This window comes from Sphaerodactylus townsendi, linkage group LG05 (genome assembly GCF_021028975.2).
Source record: "Sphaerodactylus townsendi isolate TG3544 linkage group LG05, MPM_Stown_v2.3, whole genome shotgun sequence".
Taxonomy (NCBI): Eukaryota; Metazoa; Chordata; class Lepidosauria; order Squamata; family Sphaerodactylidae; genus Sphaerodactylus; species Sphaerodactylus townsendi.
Window position 1 is genome coordinate 62,290,471 of NC_059429.1, and position 18,350 is coordinate 62,308,820.

At 42.4% G+C, this 18,350-nt stretch overlaps 1 protein-coding gene across 10 annotated transcripts in view; it reads left to right on the plus strand.

The window, feature by feature from the left end:
• LOC125432449 (FRAS1-related extracellular matrix protein 1-like) overlaps positions 1 to 18,350 on the plus strand; it is a 189,590-nt gene that overhangs the window by 128,659 nt on the left and 42,581 nt on the right. For all 10 annotated transcript variants that reach the window (XM_048495969.1, XM_048495970.1, XM_048495971.1 and 7 more), the window contains 2 exons: positions 9,958 to 10,372; positions 16,463 to 16,664. In XM_048495969.1, the coding sequence (XP_048351926.1) occupies positions 9,958 to 10,372; positions 16,463 to 16,664 (617 nt within the window). The remainder of the gene's footprint in view (positions 1 to 9,957; positions 10,373 to 16,462; positions 16,665 to 18,350) is intronic.

Below are 18,350 nucleotides of genomic sequence, written 5' to 3' on the forward strand. Positions count from 1 at the left end.
AGGTCACAAAATGTGTGACCATATACATATACATACACACACATATTTTGTGACCTAAGTTAATTGAATTCAGTTGTGCTGTTTAAATACAGCAATTCTAATAATCTCTGGCTGATTTGCTGATTGTTCTGCTTCCTGAAAAACAAGGTTATCCAGTGTATTGTCAAAGGCAACCTGCAGTTGCAGAACATGTCTTAAACAATTCAGAAGGTTACTATGGACAATTCAGAAGGTTACTATGTCAGACTGCACAGGGAGGCCATTGAAATTCACAAATACCAAGACAGGAAAGAAGAGACTCTGAGAATCAACAAAGCTTGGCTACCACTACTTAAAAACACCAAAAGCAAACCCAAAGGGCATGCTAAGTTCATGAACAATGGACTGCACCCAAACACAGGATTTTCATTCACTATCACTGTTCAAGCTGCTGCCGTTGCAGTGGCATGCAAATGTAAATCACTCCCCTGGACTGGAAAACCTCCCACCTCGCAATACAATACTATCAACCACACATCTTTACATTGCAAAGTTCCACCAAATACTCTACTGCTGATTGGTTCCCCACCCTGGGGACATGGGCAAATATATACCCCACTAAACATTCCCTTCTCACTGGACACAGTGTTATAACAGACTTCCCTCTGTGTGATACACCTCTGAAGATGCCAGTCACAGATGCAGGTGAAACGTTAGGAACAAGATCCACCAGACCACAGCCACACAGCCCAGAAAACCCACCAGAACCAGTTAGGAACAAGATCCACCAGGCCACAGCCACACAGCCTGGAAAACCCACCAGAACCTGTTAGAAACAAGATCCACCAGACCACAGCCATGCAGCCTGGAAAACCCACTACAACCAAGGTTTTGATCGCATCCTCTATTTGCCTCAGAATGCTTCAGTGAAGCTAATGACTTGACCAGGTTTCAGGAGATTCAACTTCCCTATTTTAAAAGGTTTTTCACTGGCTTCCAGTAACAGTTCAAAGTATTGACTCTGAGCTGAGGTGGATGAAGACAGATACTTTTTAAGGTGTTCAGGAAATAAATGTACAATAAATGACTGACTGACTGAATAAATTAAATAAATAAATACATTGAAAGATTATTCTGATTTCCAGGACTTTTTGTTTTTCACTCTGTCCTCTTAACTTGCTCAGGGTCATATCTAGAAAACAGTGTCTAAGACAAGTACAGCAAACCCACCTTTCTTCTCCTGCCCCTAGCCTGACCAGGTTCAGCATTAAAATTGTGTGTGCCACATCCAAAGCCCACGTGGACTTGAAAGGTGGAGCCTCCAGTTCAATGTTGCACCCAGACAGGCTGAGCCCAACATCTAATGTGGACTTAGCCTGTGGCCAAGTCCAACTTTAAATGGCTGGATCTACGTTTGAACTCCATGTGGCTTCAGAGTTGGAGCTTTGGGAGTGGAGCCTGAAGTTGTAGTTCCAGTCCTACCTGAAGGATAAGTTTCAGAAGGTGGTGCTGGGGGATAGTTCAGCTCCTTGGTCATTGGCTGTGGGGACCCACAAGGCTCTAACTTGTCCTGTATGATTTTCAGTATTTACATGAAACTGCTGTTTGAAATCATCTGCAGATTTGGTCTGAGTTGTCATCAATATGCAGATGACACTTAGCTCTGTCTATTGTTTTGGTGGATTCCAGGAAGGCTGTAGAACTCCTGAACAGGTGACTAGTGAAGGGTTGCCAGCTAATAAAATGAAGCTTAATCCTGACAAGACAGAAACACTGCTGGCGAGTGGAAAGTCTGACCTGAAACCTAAGGAAACCATTATGCATAGGTTGCACTCCTCTTGAAAGAACAAGTCTATAATTTGGGGGTGCTCTTGGACCCAATTGTACTATTAGATAAGCAGGTTGGAGCTGTAGCCAGGAGTGCCCTTTGGCAACTTCAACTGGTTAGCCAGTTTCGGGTCTTTTCTGGGCAGAAATAATCTAGCCATTGTGATCAATAGCAGGGAGTGAGGCTTTGCATGGGCTGCGCAGCACAAAGCGGTATTGGAGAAAGGCAGCAGGGAAGTGAGGGCTAGACTGGGCACTTCAGTCTGGCTCAATGGGTTGAGCAGGACCACCAACTGCTGCCCTCCCTGAGGAGGTGGCTTTTCAGATTCCTAGAGAGCTGATCTTTCTCAAGAGATTCTCATAAGAACATAAGAACAAGCCAGCTGGATCAGACCAAAGTCCATCTAGTCCAGCTCTCTGCTACTCGCAGTGGCCCACCAGGTGCCTTTGGGAGCTCACATGTAGGATGTGAACACAATGGCCTTCTGCGGCTGTTGCTCCCGATCACCTGGTCTGTTAAGGCATTTGCAATCTCAGATCAAGGAGGATCAAGATTGGTAGCCATAAATCGACTTCTCTTCCATAAATCTTCTTCTCCCCTCCCCCTGGAAACAACATTCAGGACTATTTTTACCTGTGGAAACATGCTAATGTCACTTTCGTCAAATCATGACTGATGTCAGTTCTTTCAGTAAAAAGGGGTATAGATTAGGTTACAGTAATGCACTATACATGAGGATGCCCTTGAAAAGTGTTTGAAAATTTCAAATGATGTTGAATTCTGCAGCCAGGATATTGGGTTATAGGGACAATATCACCCCAGTCTTGGCCCATTTCCACTAGTTCCCAGTCTGTTTCTGGGTACAATTCAAGGTTCTGATGTTGTCCTTTAAAGCTTTGCATGGCTTGAGACTATCATTCCTGAAGGACCGCCTACTTTCTTACAAACCTAATTGAACACTATGGTGATCATCTGAAGCCCTTTTTGGGGTGTTTCTGTCTGTGGTGGCCACCCAGGAGAGGTTACTTTGAATTTGTTTGTATGAATGACGTGTTTTTGTTCAGTTTTGTTGGGTTTTGAGATGTGTTTTTAATGTATGTTTTAATCTGTTGTCCAGATGATGAAGGTAAAAAGTTTGAGTATACATTTTGTAAATAAATAAAATAATATAATTCATAAACACACTGGGATTCATAAATCCCAGGGGTTTTTTTACTTTGATTCTTCCAACTGAAACCGAGGTGTTTGGCCATCTTTTTTCTCAACAGTGGTGTTAAAATATAATAGACTTATTACCACTATTTTTGTGTCAATGACATATAAATGGTTTCAAAAATGTTCTAAAAGACATAAACTAATAAGGAATACCAGTAAGAAAAAACAGAGAAAAACATGATGACAATGTACAAAACAAAAACAAAAACTGGGGCATATTTTGCACATCCCTATGCACAACCTTAATCCTCTCTGTGCTTTCTTAGAAAGTAGAAGTCATCCCAAGTACTTCCCTGATTCAAGTGGATAGTTGCCTGTTCATGTTACCTTAATTTTTAATGCATGGGCTGGGCATCAAATGGCATTTAGAAGGTGTAACCTCAGAACATTGTTATCACACATTATTTTTCCTCACACAGCAACCACTGGAAATGATGCTACATGCATGTTTGTGCGTGTGTATTTAGTAAGGTAGTGCTGATAGCAGACAGCGTTTGTCCTAATTAGTGCTAATGTGTTAGAAGTACCTAAAGAAGTGGCAGATTGACACATACACACTCTCACAGAGCTGCTTGAAAACAGCTTTAAGGATAAAAATCAAATAATGCGCCTGAAGACATATCTCCCAAGATATATGTCTCAATAAATTCTTAAGGTATTGGTTTAAAAAAATAATTCAATGAGAGAATCCAGTTGTGTTACTGGGGGAAAAAAGGCAACTGAAGCTCACACTAATGTCACAGAACAGGATGAGTATATGTGTGTATGTATGACTGGAATTTTCTTGTCCAGTAAGGGTAGAAACCCAGAAGCACCATGCTTTCTACTCCAACTCAGCCTGCTTCTCCAGGATGATACCATGATAACAAAACATGACAGAAACATCCAAGAGAATTGACAAGCACATTCTCCTTGTCGCTCTTCCGGGAAAGATAAGTGCAACACCTCCCACTCCCTGAAGAGAGACAAAGACCCAACGGGGGGGGAAGCATGTTGCTGGGGTGGATGTTTGATAACAGTTGTTGGCCTAGGCACTCTCCACTCACGCACACACACAAGCCCTTTCGTCAAAATTCCTGTCAGGAAAACTAATAATAAGCTGCCACCAATTCTGAGGTAAAAATATGGAACTTAGAGAGGCTTTTAAAAGATAAAACAAAACTAGATTTTGTATTGTCGGCGCTTTCATGACTGAATATTAGGTTGTGGAGCTTAGGAGGGAAACAGAGTTCTACTGATCGCTGCCAGAATTGTGGCTGGCATCTAAGATGCCAGCCACAGATGCAGGCGAAACGTCAGGAGAGAATGCTGCTAGAACACGGCCATACAGCCCGGAAACCACACAGCACCCAAAACTAGATTTTATTTTACAAGCTTTCATCTCAGGTTGTTGTTACAGAGAGGTACTTAAGCATTTCTGGTTTCTTTAGGCAGATATTTACTTAGATATTACAGAGCAAATGCAGTTTCTGTTAAATGGCTGTTTCAGTTTCTAGATACCTTCACACATACACAGGTGCCTCTGTTTAGGGTAAACCTTTTCAACATGGTTCTGAACACTCTCCCTTAACTCCACCCTTAATTCTAAAGGGAACTCACACTGGCTTGGGACAGATTAAGCTCTGGGGTTTCACTAAACCCACATTTAACTCTGCCAGTTAAGCTAAACACATCTTCATGGGCTCTCTGGCTCAGTATCTAGGTGTGGTCTCCTCATGAGACAATAGGTAAGTGTGGTCTTAGAAATGTCCCCATGAGATAAGCTTCCCTCTTGTTTTCTACCCACACCAGGCCTCCTAGCCGCTGGTGAAAACAAAGATCTTTCCTCTCAGTCTTAGAGAACACTGGCCTCCTAGCAATTCTCCCTTTATATCTGTGGCTCTTGCTGCCTTTCTTGTGACTGGATCTGAAAACTGACATGATCTGTGGGTCTCACAAGCTGCTTTCAAAATCTTTCAATTTCTGCAAATCTCCCTCATCCATCTTTCTGACAGGATTTCCTCTGCTTTTATATCAGTGAGCACACTCTCTCTGTGGCTCCTGGCTGCTACTGCATCTCAGCCAGCCAATCAGATGGTGCTCTGGTTAACACTTGGTGCTCCTGCTCTGGCTGAACTGTACCTTTTTTTAGATTAACCCTTTTAAAGCCAAATCTATCACAATAAGCAATCAGAATAAAGTCTTTTCCGTCCACAGACATATTGAATCTGAATCTGTATTGAAGTGAGTCTAGATAATCTATCTTGTCCAAGACTACCTTAACCTGTGTAGCTATCATGGTCCAGCCAGATGCATCTGACCCCAGAGACGTGGAAGGCTTTTCATATGAGGAACCAGATGGTTACATGATGCTCCACCATCCCCCAGCCAGCTGCAGTGGAGCTAGGCCCTGTATCAGGAGGAGATAGGCCCTGTAGAGTCAGACCCAGGACCACAACTAGAAACCAGAATGCAAGCTGTAAGGTTAGACCCAGTTCAGAAGCCCCTCAGCCTCCTGGTGGCAGGCCAGCCACAAGAACTTCAGCTTGCTTTCCCCTCACATTCCTGAACCATGTGAGTGACACTGGAGAAGGCTAAAGGGCTAAAGTAGGAGTGCTCGCTTAGCAGCCTTGCACCATCACAGTCTCAACAGCAAAGAGAAATGGTTGCAGGAACAGAGCAGTCATGATGGCCAGATGTTGGCTATTTCCAGCTTCTAGGGCAATTCCCTGTGAAAAGAGGCTGGGAAACAGAAGACAGCATGGAAGCAACAATTCTGCTTGCTGCTACCTCAGCTGTGTGTGAATGTATTATTTCCTTTGGGTTGACCCTGGCCTGGACTCCTGAATTTGTGTTGATTGGATTGCCCTTGTTTGGTTGGACTCAACACTCATAAGTAGGAACTGTTGGACTGAACCTAGAACTGAACTTTGACTATGGACTGTGTGTGTGTGACAGTAGCCACTTGGGTTCACATAACAAAATACCTGAGTTGAAGATATATGCAGAAAGTGCTGTTTCAGGTCATTACCATGATTTTTCCAGAACAATATTAGGAATTTGGGACTCTTAGTGAAATGGAACTACCCTATGTGAAGAAATCCATGTTGTGCTTGTGTTCTGCTAGCAGTCTTTACCATGTACTTTTATTTTTCCTTGATTATATTGATTTCCTGAGCAATGACACTTTTCTTTTCCAATTGGATACTTTCAAGGAGAAGCATAGAGCACTTCCAGCCAATTGCCCTTGGAAACAAGCCACAAAGACCTGCAGTTCTATTTCCATCCCTCCAGGGGGGATAGAGCCCTTTTGTTCTTCTAAGGCTGGTTAAATAAAGAGCTGAGGCAGCTTGTTCAGGGGCCCATAAAATTTGTCCCCTTATTCCAATGTTCTTGAAACTTGGTTATTTAGTAGGAAGGTAGGACTCAATTTGCTACAATTTTGGTGCCATTTGGTTGAACCACTGCAGATCCCCTGAAAAGTCCCCCATGGTGGAATGGTGGAATCTGGAATTTACTAAAACAGATGGCATAAGTTCCCACTGAGAATAAAGGGAAATGCCTAAAGGGCCTTTGAATATAACATAAGCTAAGCATGCCAATTGACCTGTATGGGCTCCATTGAAATATATGACAGTACAGGAAAGTTGCAATGATAGTGTGGAAGGGGATTAGAGGAATCTTCTCTGGAACTGGAATGATTGTCTCTGAGAGTAGACAAACTGCTAAGGGGCATGACCACCCCTAGGAGTAGAATAAGTTTTCTGTGATGGGAATGTCAGTTCCCAGAGTGGAATGATGATTCCCTGGGAGTGGGATAAGTACTCCGGAATTAAAATGATAACCCTCAAAGCACAATTATGGTCCCTGGAAGTAGCATAAGAATTTGGGGCTAGAATGACAGAATGATGATATTCAGGAGAGAATAATGTTGTGGAAAGTGCTGTCAAGTCACAGCTCATTTATGGCAACCCCAAAGAGTTTTCAAGGCAAGAGACTTCAGCCATGGTTTGCCATTGTATGTGGGCTAAGCGAGTACTGGTAGATGTGTGACTGGCCCAAGGACACCTAGCAGACTTCATGTAAAGGAATGAGGAATAAGGATTTTGCAGTTGGAATGATCACCCCTAGAGCAGAATCATGGACCCTGGGACCTTAGAAGCTGATCTAGACCTGGAACAACACATCCCTACAACACCAATTCCACATCAAGTGCCCTCATTCCACTCTGTAGACTGTAATTCTAATGCCAAAGTATTTTATCTAAGCTTGGGGACCATCATTCTATTCACAGGGACTGTCACAGGGACTGTCTCTTTGGAAGCAGCCATTCTAGGCCCAGGTTTCTCATAATCAGTTTTACATTTTTATTTCAGCCTTTGTGTGCTGTATGGAGCCTATGCAAGCCAAAATTTATCTTGGTGTACAGCCCTAGTAGCCTCCTACTCAGGCATTTTGCTCAAAAAAATAATTTTGGCTATCAAGTAGGTCACTGTTTAGGTCACTGGCATCCAGGAATGCCTGATTCAGAAGAGTTCTTATGTCAGCAGAGTACTCATGACTGCATTTTTCAAAGTTGTCAGAGCTGTATCCTTCACAGAGAGGCATCTCTTACTTCTCAGACCCACCTGACCTGCTCAACACTAACAGCTCAACACCAAAAGTCCTTAAGTTCAAGGGTTGAGTCAAGATATGGTGGGCTGCACACTTCTAAGCAGTTCACTTTGTTAGGACTAACCACCTGAAAATCATGCAACAAGGGTCATACTGTACTGTAGTAGCATCCTGATGGAACTGAATCAACTAACTGCTAAAATTAAATATTTAGACTTATTGTTTGAGCCATTCTTCTGAGTGCTAATGCATAGTCCTAATAAATAATAATGTAATTTCATATACAGTGTAAAGTGTTCAAAGCATCTGATTATATCAATTGTTATAATAATCCTGTTGGATATATTGGCATTAATATATTATAGACAGAGGTCTGAATCTGAAAGGTATTTGCTCAAGGCCACATACAGAATATGTGGAACAGTGAATGTCTGAGAAGAAGATTCCTGAGACGGTCCCAGCCAAATATTACTTTCGGGTTTTCCATAACACCATCCAGACCCAAATTAAAAACTGTATGAAAAAGACATGAAATCAATATCCATCTCCATTGCCTCCCAAGGAATCAAGGAACCCTACAGTTTTACCACCACCCTCCATGGCCTCCCTCTCTTTATTCCTGTTTAGTTACTACTAGATCACCAACTTTGATATGCTTCTGATTTATTTTGATCAAAATTTGGAGTCTGAACAAACTTTTTACTCAAAAAAGTAGCTTTTCCTGAAAATCTTTGTCTGCACTGAAGCCTGAGCATAGTTTCTTTCACAGTCATGTTTTAATACATTGAGCACAAATTACAGTTCCTGTCATATTCTGTTCACAGCTCTTCTCACACCCTGATCCTTAACTTTCTCAAGAGATTACACCACAGGACCCAAGGCTATTAAACGCAGCATGCCTCTGCTGTTTCTGCTTCTGCCACTTTCATCTTTGGGTCTTATTCCTGCAAACATTGTCAGGTGTGCTGTGTCAGCCATTCACATTCAGTACATAAATGTGACAGCATGACATAGAATGGTTCAGAGTATAATGCTGATGCCATTCACTGCATAACACCAGTGCATCTTGAAAACTGTTGAGAACCCCAGTGAGGGGGCAGGGGGAGTGGTTTCAAAAAAAGCAATCATAAATATGGTAAGAAAACAAAAGCAAAAAATGCTGAAATGGATTTGATACAATATATATATTATATAAATGCCATGCCCTTTTCACCAAATGACGATGGGACATTTCACATGCTGCAGCGATGTACTTTTTGAGTCAAAAAGCCACCCAGAATCAGAGTCTGCAGAGCAAACATCCTGAGGCAACCTTCAGCAAATGGAGGCATGGAGAATCCCTTCAGCGGCACACAAAATGTCAGACGCAAGCGGAGGGTGAAACTGGCTGGAGAGTAAAACAGTCAGGCAGGAAAAATAAGATGCCTCCTGAGTTCTGCATCCTGCACAGCCAAGCAGGGGACATCTTGCAGGTGACTTAAGGAAAAAAGATGTACCCCCGCCCCCCAAAAAGATACCTTGAGCTTAAATAAGGCATCCTGAGATGTCTTGCGGGAAAAAGCTCTGCGCGGGGTCATCAAAAGACACCGTTTTCTCCAGTGCCAGGGATGCCGCGCGCTGAGGGGGCGTGACAGTGGCAGCCTCCGGGCGGCTGCACTGTCGCCAGCCCTGTCGTGGGGAGTGCCTGGGGACCCTGCGCTACTTGAGGAGAGTAGTGCGGGGCTTAAGAGGCCCAATGTCAGGTTGTAGTCAGGTTGTAGTCATCTTGTATTAGAACAGAAAACAAAATACTTTTTATCACTGTAGACACATTAAGAAAAGCAACACAAGCTAAATACATTAACACAAGCAATTACATTAACATAAGCTAGCTAGCCCATTGGCCGGATTCAAGACAGAACCTCAATATTCTTCAAGGCTTGTGTTTATAACTCCTTCCATGTTGCCAGCTCCTTCAAGTTAAAGAAAATAGGTTCCTCCCCCCACCCCCGTTGCATGCTCCCAGTTCTGTGTTTAGCTGGCAATTTTAGCTGTTGCTATTGAAAGAGAAGGGAAAAGGAGGAGCTGCTTGGGTCAGCCCAGATTTCACAATCTGGTCAGCTTTAAGTCTACAGCCTGCAGTTATGAAGTTGTTGTTTTCCTAAGCATCTAGTTTCAGTTAAGCATGCAGTCAAATATGTTCACAATAGTTCTGCATCTTAGCTGCTTTCCTCTGTATTTTCCTGTGGCTTTCTCTAATGTCCAACACTGCAGTCCTCAAAGTAACAGCCTATCTAATTTTGCCTGATGTTATGTGTATTAGTAGTATTGTAATTTATTTCCTTTTTTCTTTTTCAAAACAGTTTCACTATCAGCAATGTCCATATGAAGAAAAGAGGCCTGCTGGAATTGATCATTGAGCATACTGATCGCATTCCACCTGTCCTGCTTAATAACAAAGGACTCTATATTGTAGAAGGCAGTAAAGGATTTTTAAGTCCAACTGTTCTTCAGCTCACAGATGTGGACAGTCCAATAAAAAATCTCACCTATATTATCACTCAGCATCCAAAGTATGGACATCTGTTTATCAAAGACACTGTCTTACAACTGAGCCAGTTTACACAGGTGGATATAGATAATATGAAGGTGTACTACAGACACAATGGAGGAGCTGGACAAATTGATAAATTCTCATTTATAGCAACAGACAAAGTCAATCATGGATTTTTGGTTAATGGGCAATGGAGAGAAGACCCTATAGATTTTACAATACAGGTATGTGTGCATATTAACTACATTTTCTTCCTTGTATAAATGGTAATTATTTCTTTTAAATCCAATCTCTAGAAGGTAACAGCTAGCATTTGCTGTTAAAGGGGAAAGGTTGAGAACTAGCAGACTGGTTGATATAAGTACTGGTTGTTGCTATGGGGATGTATTTTTAAGAAATATGCATCTCTTGACACTTACAGTTTGGAAACTTATAATATCAAAAGTGAAAGTTGGAGTCAAAAGTCTTGAGATATAGTCTACATAGGCCTGTTATTGGAAGTTGTTAGAAGGGGATAAATGACTTTTGGGGGAAGGGGAACCAACTTTACTTCAGTGTAACATTACAGGAGAAAAAACAACAGTATACAGCATGTAGGAGGTGGCAGTTAACAGCATGGGGGGAAAACAGTTAGCAGAAAAGGGAAGGGCTGATTCCATAGGGTACAGTACTTAGTAAACAACCCCCTTCTGCCAGAAACTGTAGACATTTCTATTATTCAAATTAGGCTTCATTGTTTTTTCCAACAGGTGTAATTTAAACTGTCTAATGTGGGTCAAAATTAAGGTAACTGAATACTAAAATGTATGCGGCTCCTGTACTTTAGTTTTTATGGAGCTATGTTATACTGAGTCAGGCCATTGGTCTGTCTAGCTCAGTATCATCTGTGCTGTGACTGTCAGAAGCTCTGCAGAATTCTCCCAGCAACAGAAGATTCTTGAAATGGTATTTGGGACTTTATGCATGCAAAGCATCTACTTCATATTGGTTCAAAGCCCCTTCTCCTTACAGACCCCATGTGTTGGGTATGCTGCCTGCACATAGGCTTCTGCCAAAATGCACCCTTCTTTGCAACTGTTGAGAATGAGGGAGTCCTGTTTTCCTCTGCATGTTTTTATCTGAGTCAAAGACAGAAAATATTTTGGGGTGTTTCAGCTGTCATAATAAAAATCCAGATTCATGGAATGCTAAGGAAACCTCTTAATCATGTTCATATTCTGTCATTGCTTGTATTTTTTTAAGAAGGAAAAATGTAAAACAAGCCCCTAAACTGTTTGTGTGAATTGTCCATAAGGCATACAAATATAGATGAAATTATTATCAAAGCTTAAGTGCTGCAAATTGACTGTGAAATTTAGTTCTGTACCTTTAAACCTACTCTCTGATGCTGGGTGCACATTTAACTGCTTATTCAGGACTGAGAGGTTTAACATGTCTGGTAAATCAAGCTTTGAGGCCACCAGAGAGAGGCACCTCTGGCAAAAGTTCAGGAATCAGTGTTTCGGAAAGATTGGTTTGACCAGCTCTCATGTGAAAACGTGTCCGTGACCAAATGCAGTCAAATTCTAAATGACATTTAACTGCTCCCTTGCTGCACTTAACTATGGCCAGAATCTTCCTAAACCTTATCTCAGCTGGTTTAGAACTTACATTATTGTGGCTTAGCGTTTCTGCTTTACATTTTAGAGAATGCATATCATGCTTTATTCTTTAATAACCTGTCTTGTCATGGTTTAATGAGCACCCTTGTGAGGAGCCTCCATTTAAAAATATGTTTTGGCATGTTAAATTGTGAAATGGGAATTTCTATTTGCTTTTAGCCATATCTTGTGCATGTTTACTGAGAAGTAAGGTCAGTGGGACTTTCTGGCAACCACCTATGCAGCCTTCGCATAACAGATTATCAATAACTGGTCAGCTTCAAATATGCCTTATTCTTTGTAGACATGACAGCGCAGTTTACAAGGTGATATAGGTTGTAGGTTGTGAAGGGTTAATGGAAGCAGTTCCTAAAATGCATGTTTCTTAAAACTCATGGCCTAGTTTACTAATCAGTTGTCATAAGATGTCAGATAGGGAATCATCACTTAAGGATTGCAGAATGCAGTCAGCGAAGCAACTAATTGGTTGGACAGTGGCATGAAGGTGTGTGTCTCAGAGGAGGGTGAATTATCAGAACAGGTGAAGAAAGTTTGGACAGATGAGCATCTCAGTGGTGTAACCCTCAACACTTGGCTGAGTTACAATGATGTTGATGAGGAAGGCAGTTTTATTTCTTCTTTGGGGAGAGTACATCACTGTGGACTAAATAACCATCATTCACCTTTTCTGGTCTAGTTAAATTGCCAGTCAGCTGTATGCTTGAAGGAGCATGACCCAAACTGCAGGAGGATGGTGTACTTTGATTTTTTTAAATCCTCAAAAGCTTGTTCTTTTTGTGATCCTTTTCTTTGGAACTTGTCTCTCTTTCTCTCTAGTCAGCAGTCCTGATCTGGCACTACCATTTAACATAGCTTTGGGCTGTAGTCCCTGCTGTAGTACAGTAAAAGAGCCTTATTGGCCATTTATTCCAACTCTGTTTCCCACAGCAGCCAACCGGTGGCTCATAAGACCAATTAACACAGCACAGAAGCTTTCCTCTGATATTTTCTCCTAGCACTAATATTTAAAGGCTTACTGCCTCTGATTGATAGCTTCCCTTTAGTCACCATGCTCAGTAGCCATTTATGGATCTGTCTTTCATCAATCTATCAAATGTTCTTTTAAAGGCAAATGTGCTAGTGAACATCACTAACTTTACCGGTGGTGAATTCCACAATTAAATTGCTTGAAGATTATTTATTGATTTAAATATTTGAACCTTGCCTTTCCTATGGGTTCAACATGGTTAAAATGAAGAAGTGTTTCCTTTCGCACATCTTGAATCTATCACCCATCAATTTCATTGGGTGACCCCAAGTACTACTATTACTGGAAAAGGAGAAAAGGTGAAACCACATTCTTCAGCCTAGCAAGTACCCTCTGCAATTTTCTAGAAATATCAACAATGCTGTTCCATCTGCTGCTATGAAAGACCTTTCTGCCAAGAGACCTTATTCGTTCCTCCCCTTCTCTATTGCAATTCCCATCCCTTTAAGGCATGATGGCGAACCTTTTTGAGACCGAGTGCCCAAATTGCTACCCAAAACCCACTTATTTATTGCAAAGTGCCAACATGGCAATTTAACCTGAATAACCCCCTTGAGCAGGGACCAGCCTGCTGTACCCTCCAGCAAGTCCCACATGTGCCGCTCTGCACCTCTCTAGCATCTTTGCCACCTCTGTCCCCCCCCCCCCCCCCGGGCAGCAGCCACCTGGAGCATAGACACCAGGCCCGCCAGCCTCCCTGCTCGCTGAGGTGTATGCACATCAAATCCAGCGACCCAGGCCAGCCTAGGTATGTGTGTAGGGGGGGCGTCTTCCCCCCCATGTGACAAACTCTGTGCACGTGTGCCCAAAGAGAGGGCTCTGAGTGCCACCTCTGGCACCTGTGCCATAGGTTCACCACCACTGCTTTAAGGGAACTGTTTTTTCCAGTGCTCATAGATTATTTTGTTTACCGTCAGGCACTGCCCAGCAGCTAGATTCTGTTTGTTGTCACTGGCCCTTTCTGCACAGCACAAATAAGATGTCCTGAGGACAGAAATAAAGGCATCTTGGGGAGGAACTCCACACAGCTTCTTCCCCAAGATGTCCTCAGGATGCCTTATCTCAGCTCAGGGTGTCTTTTTTGAAGTTGCTAAAATGTGAACCTTTTTTCCTGAAGTTGTCTGCAAGTATCTCCTGCTTGCTATGCAGAGCTCAGGAGCTGAGGAGACATCTTATTTTCCCACCCAATCATTAAAGCTCTCTTTTCAGTTCAGTGGTATAGCTATGGAAAATGGTGCCTGGGGCAAACTCCAACTTTTCCTCCTCCCCCATGGGCCCCGCGAGCCCCACACCCCTGCACCCCATGCCCTGCCCCTCCCTGCGCCCCACTTACCTTAGCCAGTGATCGGGCCTGGCTGGGCGAGGGAGAAAGGAGGAGGGGCATGGCTGGGTCTGAGCACAATGTCGGCCAGCCTGGTGGGTTGTGGGCATGCTCTCCAGAGGGACAGAGAGCATGCACATGGCCCACCAGGCTGGCTGACAGGCTCAGGCCTTGTCCAGGGCGACGTGCACACGTCGCGCCCAGGCTTAGCCATGCCCCTCCTCCTTCCCAGAAGTGTGGGAGGTGATTTTCCGCCCCCCACATGATGCAACGGGGGCTGCCCGATGCAAATGTCCCCACATGTTTCCATTGCATCTACAGCTATGTGTCAGTTTCCTCTACCACTAACACCTGACATTTTATGGTGCTGCAGTGATTCTCCGTGCCTGTAGCTATTTGCTGAAAATGTCTCCAGAATATTTGCTTTGCAGTCTCTGCTGCTAGGCACCTTTGCAGCTCAAAAAGTACATGCTTGTACTCAGCATGTCTTGCTGATTCCAGCAATATATAGTTTTCCAGTTTTTAAATTTTTCAATTAGCTATTTTTAAAGACACACAGACACAATTTTAGAATCCATGCCAATTTTCATATTGTGTCTGTATGTCTTCAACGATAACTCATTGAAAATAAAAAGGGGAAACTATATATTGCAGGAATCAGCAGGATGTAATGAGTACAACCATGTACTTTTTGGGATGAAAGGCACCCAGCAGTGAAGCTTGCAAAGCAAACATCCCAGGCAAACCTTCAACAAATGACTGCGTGGCACAGAGAATCCCTGCAGCACCATAAAATGTGGTGTGTGATAGCTTTAAATTTGGGTGGAAGGAAATGTAGGTGGGGAAGAAGGCCTCTTTCTCCTCTGGTGCCTTTTTTGTCCATGCTGTCTGGACAAAAATTGAGGAGGATGCTTTTTAAAGATGTCTCTAGGATGTCTTATTTGTGCTGAAAGGGCCACTCACCACTATCCTAGATGCTTGGATAAAACTTCCGATAAAACCTATAGAATCCTCATATCAGAAAAAATACAGCTGACTGAGTTTTATCAGATATTGCTTTATCTTCTGGAAGCTGGTAGTATCTATCATCAGATCAGTATTAAGTACAACTGAAAGTTCAGTAGGATAGAAAGTATAGGAGAAAAGCTGGAAGTTGGTGTAAAACCTCTCAGGGAAATTTGACTGGGAGGTAAGCTTGTAGACTGCATCTGCATAGAAAGAATCAGTTATTCTGCTATGCCATACTTCAGACCACAGTTAACCTCCTCCTCTTGTCTGTGAAGAATACATTCCCTTAAATCAGAAACCTATAGCCATATGGATTTCATGGAGCAGACACTCCATTTTAATTATTTATTTAATACAATTTATATCCCCTCCTTCCCCTGGCAGAGCCAGATTTAGGGTGGTTTCCAAAATATTATGATTAGCTAGTATAATTTTGCTTCTGCGCTTTGCAAATGATAATTCAGCAGACAATAGCAAAGTCAATTATATGGTAAAAAGGGAATCTGCTCTTCTTGGCTAATTTTTACAATTAAATAAAATACTAAGTGAAGGGAAAAATCAGTTTCAAGGTTGCACAGAATACTTTCTAGCCAACAAGAACCTTGATATCATGTTACTAAGATGTCTCATGTTGGTGTTATGTTAAAAACAACTTGATCGGTATCAGAAGCATGTACCGGTATTTGCACGGAAGAAGAAAAGCTGAAAACCTAGTTTAGCGCGCAAGATGTTTTGCCCTTGTGCTGCTTCTCACTGCTTTCATCTATCCGGCTATCTTTGGTTTTGCTGCACCTTGTAGTCTTTCACTAATTGATTACACCTGAGCTATGCTTCTACAATAGCACTTTATATTATACACTAGTGCTTGTAACCGTGAGTACTATGGGATATTCTTTGACCTCGCCTATTTGCTGAGCTTTGTTATACACTTCGCTCAAGCCACGGACTGTGCTCATATAAAACTTAAGAATCTGCAGCAAAATAAGAAAGTGTTATGTTTGGTCGGATATATTGGACATCAACCACAACACTACCTTATAGGGTCGTCGTTTCATATTATATTTATTTATATTATAGGACATTAGGTTATGTAATTTGCACTGCTTATAATGACACTTGATAATATATGCGTTGCAATATTTTTATATACAGCCTTTTTGTTGTTTGACTCTTGTTCCTTCATGTTAATGTTTAACATTCAAGGTGAATATTCACAGCACAAGTGAGAGTCATCTAAAGGAAACCTACATCTTCTTCCCTTGCTCCTTCATATTACATTGAATAATCTTGTTAACAGGTAGACTGTCAAAATAAAACTACTCCTAAGCTCCTTTTGAAAGCCAGCCCAACTATTATAGAAAACTTGAAAGATGGGACGTTTGCGATCCCCATCTCAGGTCATCACCTGAAAGTCACGGATGCTAGCAGCAAAGATGAGGAGCTCATCTTCAGTATTCGGCAACCTCCTTTCTTTGGATATCTGGAAAACCTAAAAGCAGGTATTTTATTTCTTCGCCATAAAATACAGGATTCTGAAATACCACAGGAATGTTAGAGTGTTCACGAAAGCCCTTTTCTGTTGCTGTATGTATTTGTGTCTGTGAAAATATCTTACATCTCTTTATACTCACCCCTCCAAATTAAAGGAATTGGCAGAAACTGATCTCATCAGTAATAAATAAAAACACAGAAATGCTATTTATTTATTTATAACATTTTAGTACTACCTCTACAGGAACCTGCCTGTGGTAGCTTACAAATAAAAATAATTTTAAAAGAAAACATTAAAAGATAATTAAAATCCAGCATTAAAAAGTCCTATTATGCATGAAAATACAGGTCACAGAAACAGGTCATAGACTGCTATGAGTTTTTCAGGCTGACCATTGTCTGGTGGTTTTTGCTCCTAACGTTTTGGCTGTATCTGTTTTGTTGGCATCTTCAGAGGCATGCCATTGAAAGGTGTGTTGCTTCCTGTGGCACAGTGTGAAGTGATTTGTTTTGTCCTGTTTTGTCCTCCTCTCAGGTGAGAGGGGATGAGGCACATTTGCAAGTGTCCAGGTGGAGTTCATTTGCAGTTGAATCTGTATGTGTTCTGGTGATTTGAATGTGTGTGACTCATCTCAGAAATTAGAGTTAGGTGTGGCAGTGTGGGGAAAAGAATTTGTAGTATCAGGTGGATTGTTGAATTATGTTTGAAAAGTCCCCTGTTGTTTCTCTTTGGGTGTTTTTAGTACCAATAGCCAGATTTTGTTGATTTTCAGATTCTCTTTTTGTTGTAACTGTCTCGATGTTTGTAGATTTAAATGGTTTCTATATGTAGTCTGGCATAGTATGTGTCAGAGTTGTCAAGCATTTCTGTGTCTTCAAATAAGATTCTATGTCTAGCTTGGGTTAGAGCAGCGGTGTCAAACATCACCACCACCACCCACTCCCAATCTGTCCAGTGAGCCTGTTGTGGGCTTGCCGGTCCAGGAACCCCCTTCCTCCCACTCTGGCCTGGTGATTTCCTGTGGACTTGCTAATCATCCTCCTGTGGACTTGCAGGCTGACCAGTCCAGGCACCCACTTCACCTCACTCATGATTTATCCTGGTGCCCAACCAGTGCTGGCTGGTGATCCTGCTATAGGCTCACCAGCTGATGTAGCCAGCCTTCCTCCTTGTGCTGGTCTGGGTTAGTGAGTCCAGGCAGCCACTGGACTGTCAGGCAGCCACTCACCTTGCTCTGGGCTCACCAGTCCTTGCACTCTCCTTACCCCACTCCCAATCTGGTGAGCCTCTGAGGGTCCAGCCAAGAAGATCCACAGGGAGGAGTATAAGGCAAATTTGACAATTTTAAAATGTAAGGATAAGAAGTTCACAAGCACTCGGTTCAATGCAGCAAACACACACACACACACAGAGTTCCTAAGATATAAATAGGTTGGAAGATAGGTCTGAAATAAAGAGGGGTATGGAGATATGGGTAATACGATCTGATCACGATGTGAAGAAGATCTGGAGTTCAGAGTCAAACGGCCAGCATTTGATTTCATGGGGCAATACATTGGACAGAGCAACAAAGACAAAAAGGTGTCAATGGCACTGAGCGATTGGACCTTTGGAGGATAAGACTTTTATGGGGTGAAGGACCACCCTGGGAGGCAGGGGTGTAGCTAGGGTAAATGGAGCCCGGGGCAAAATC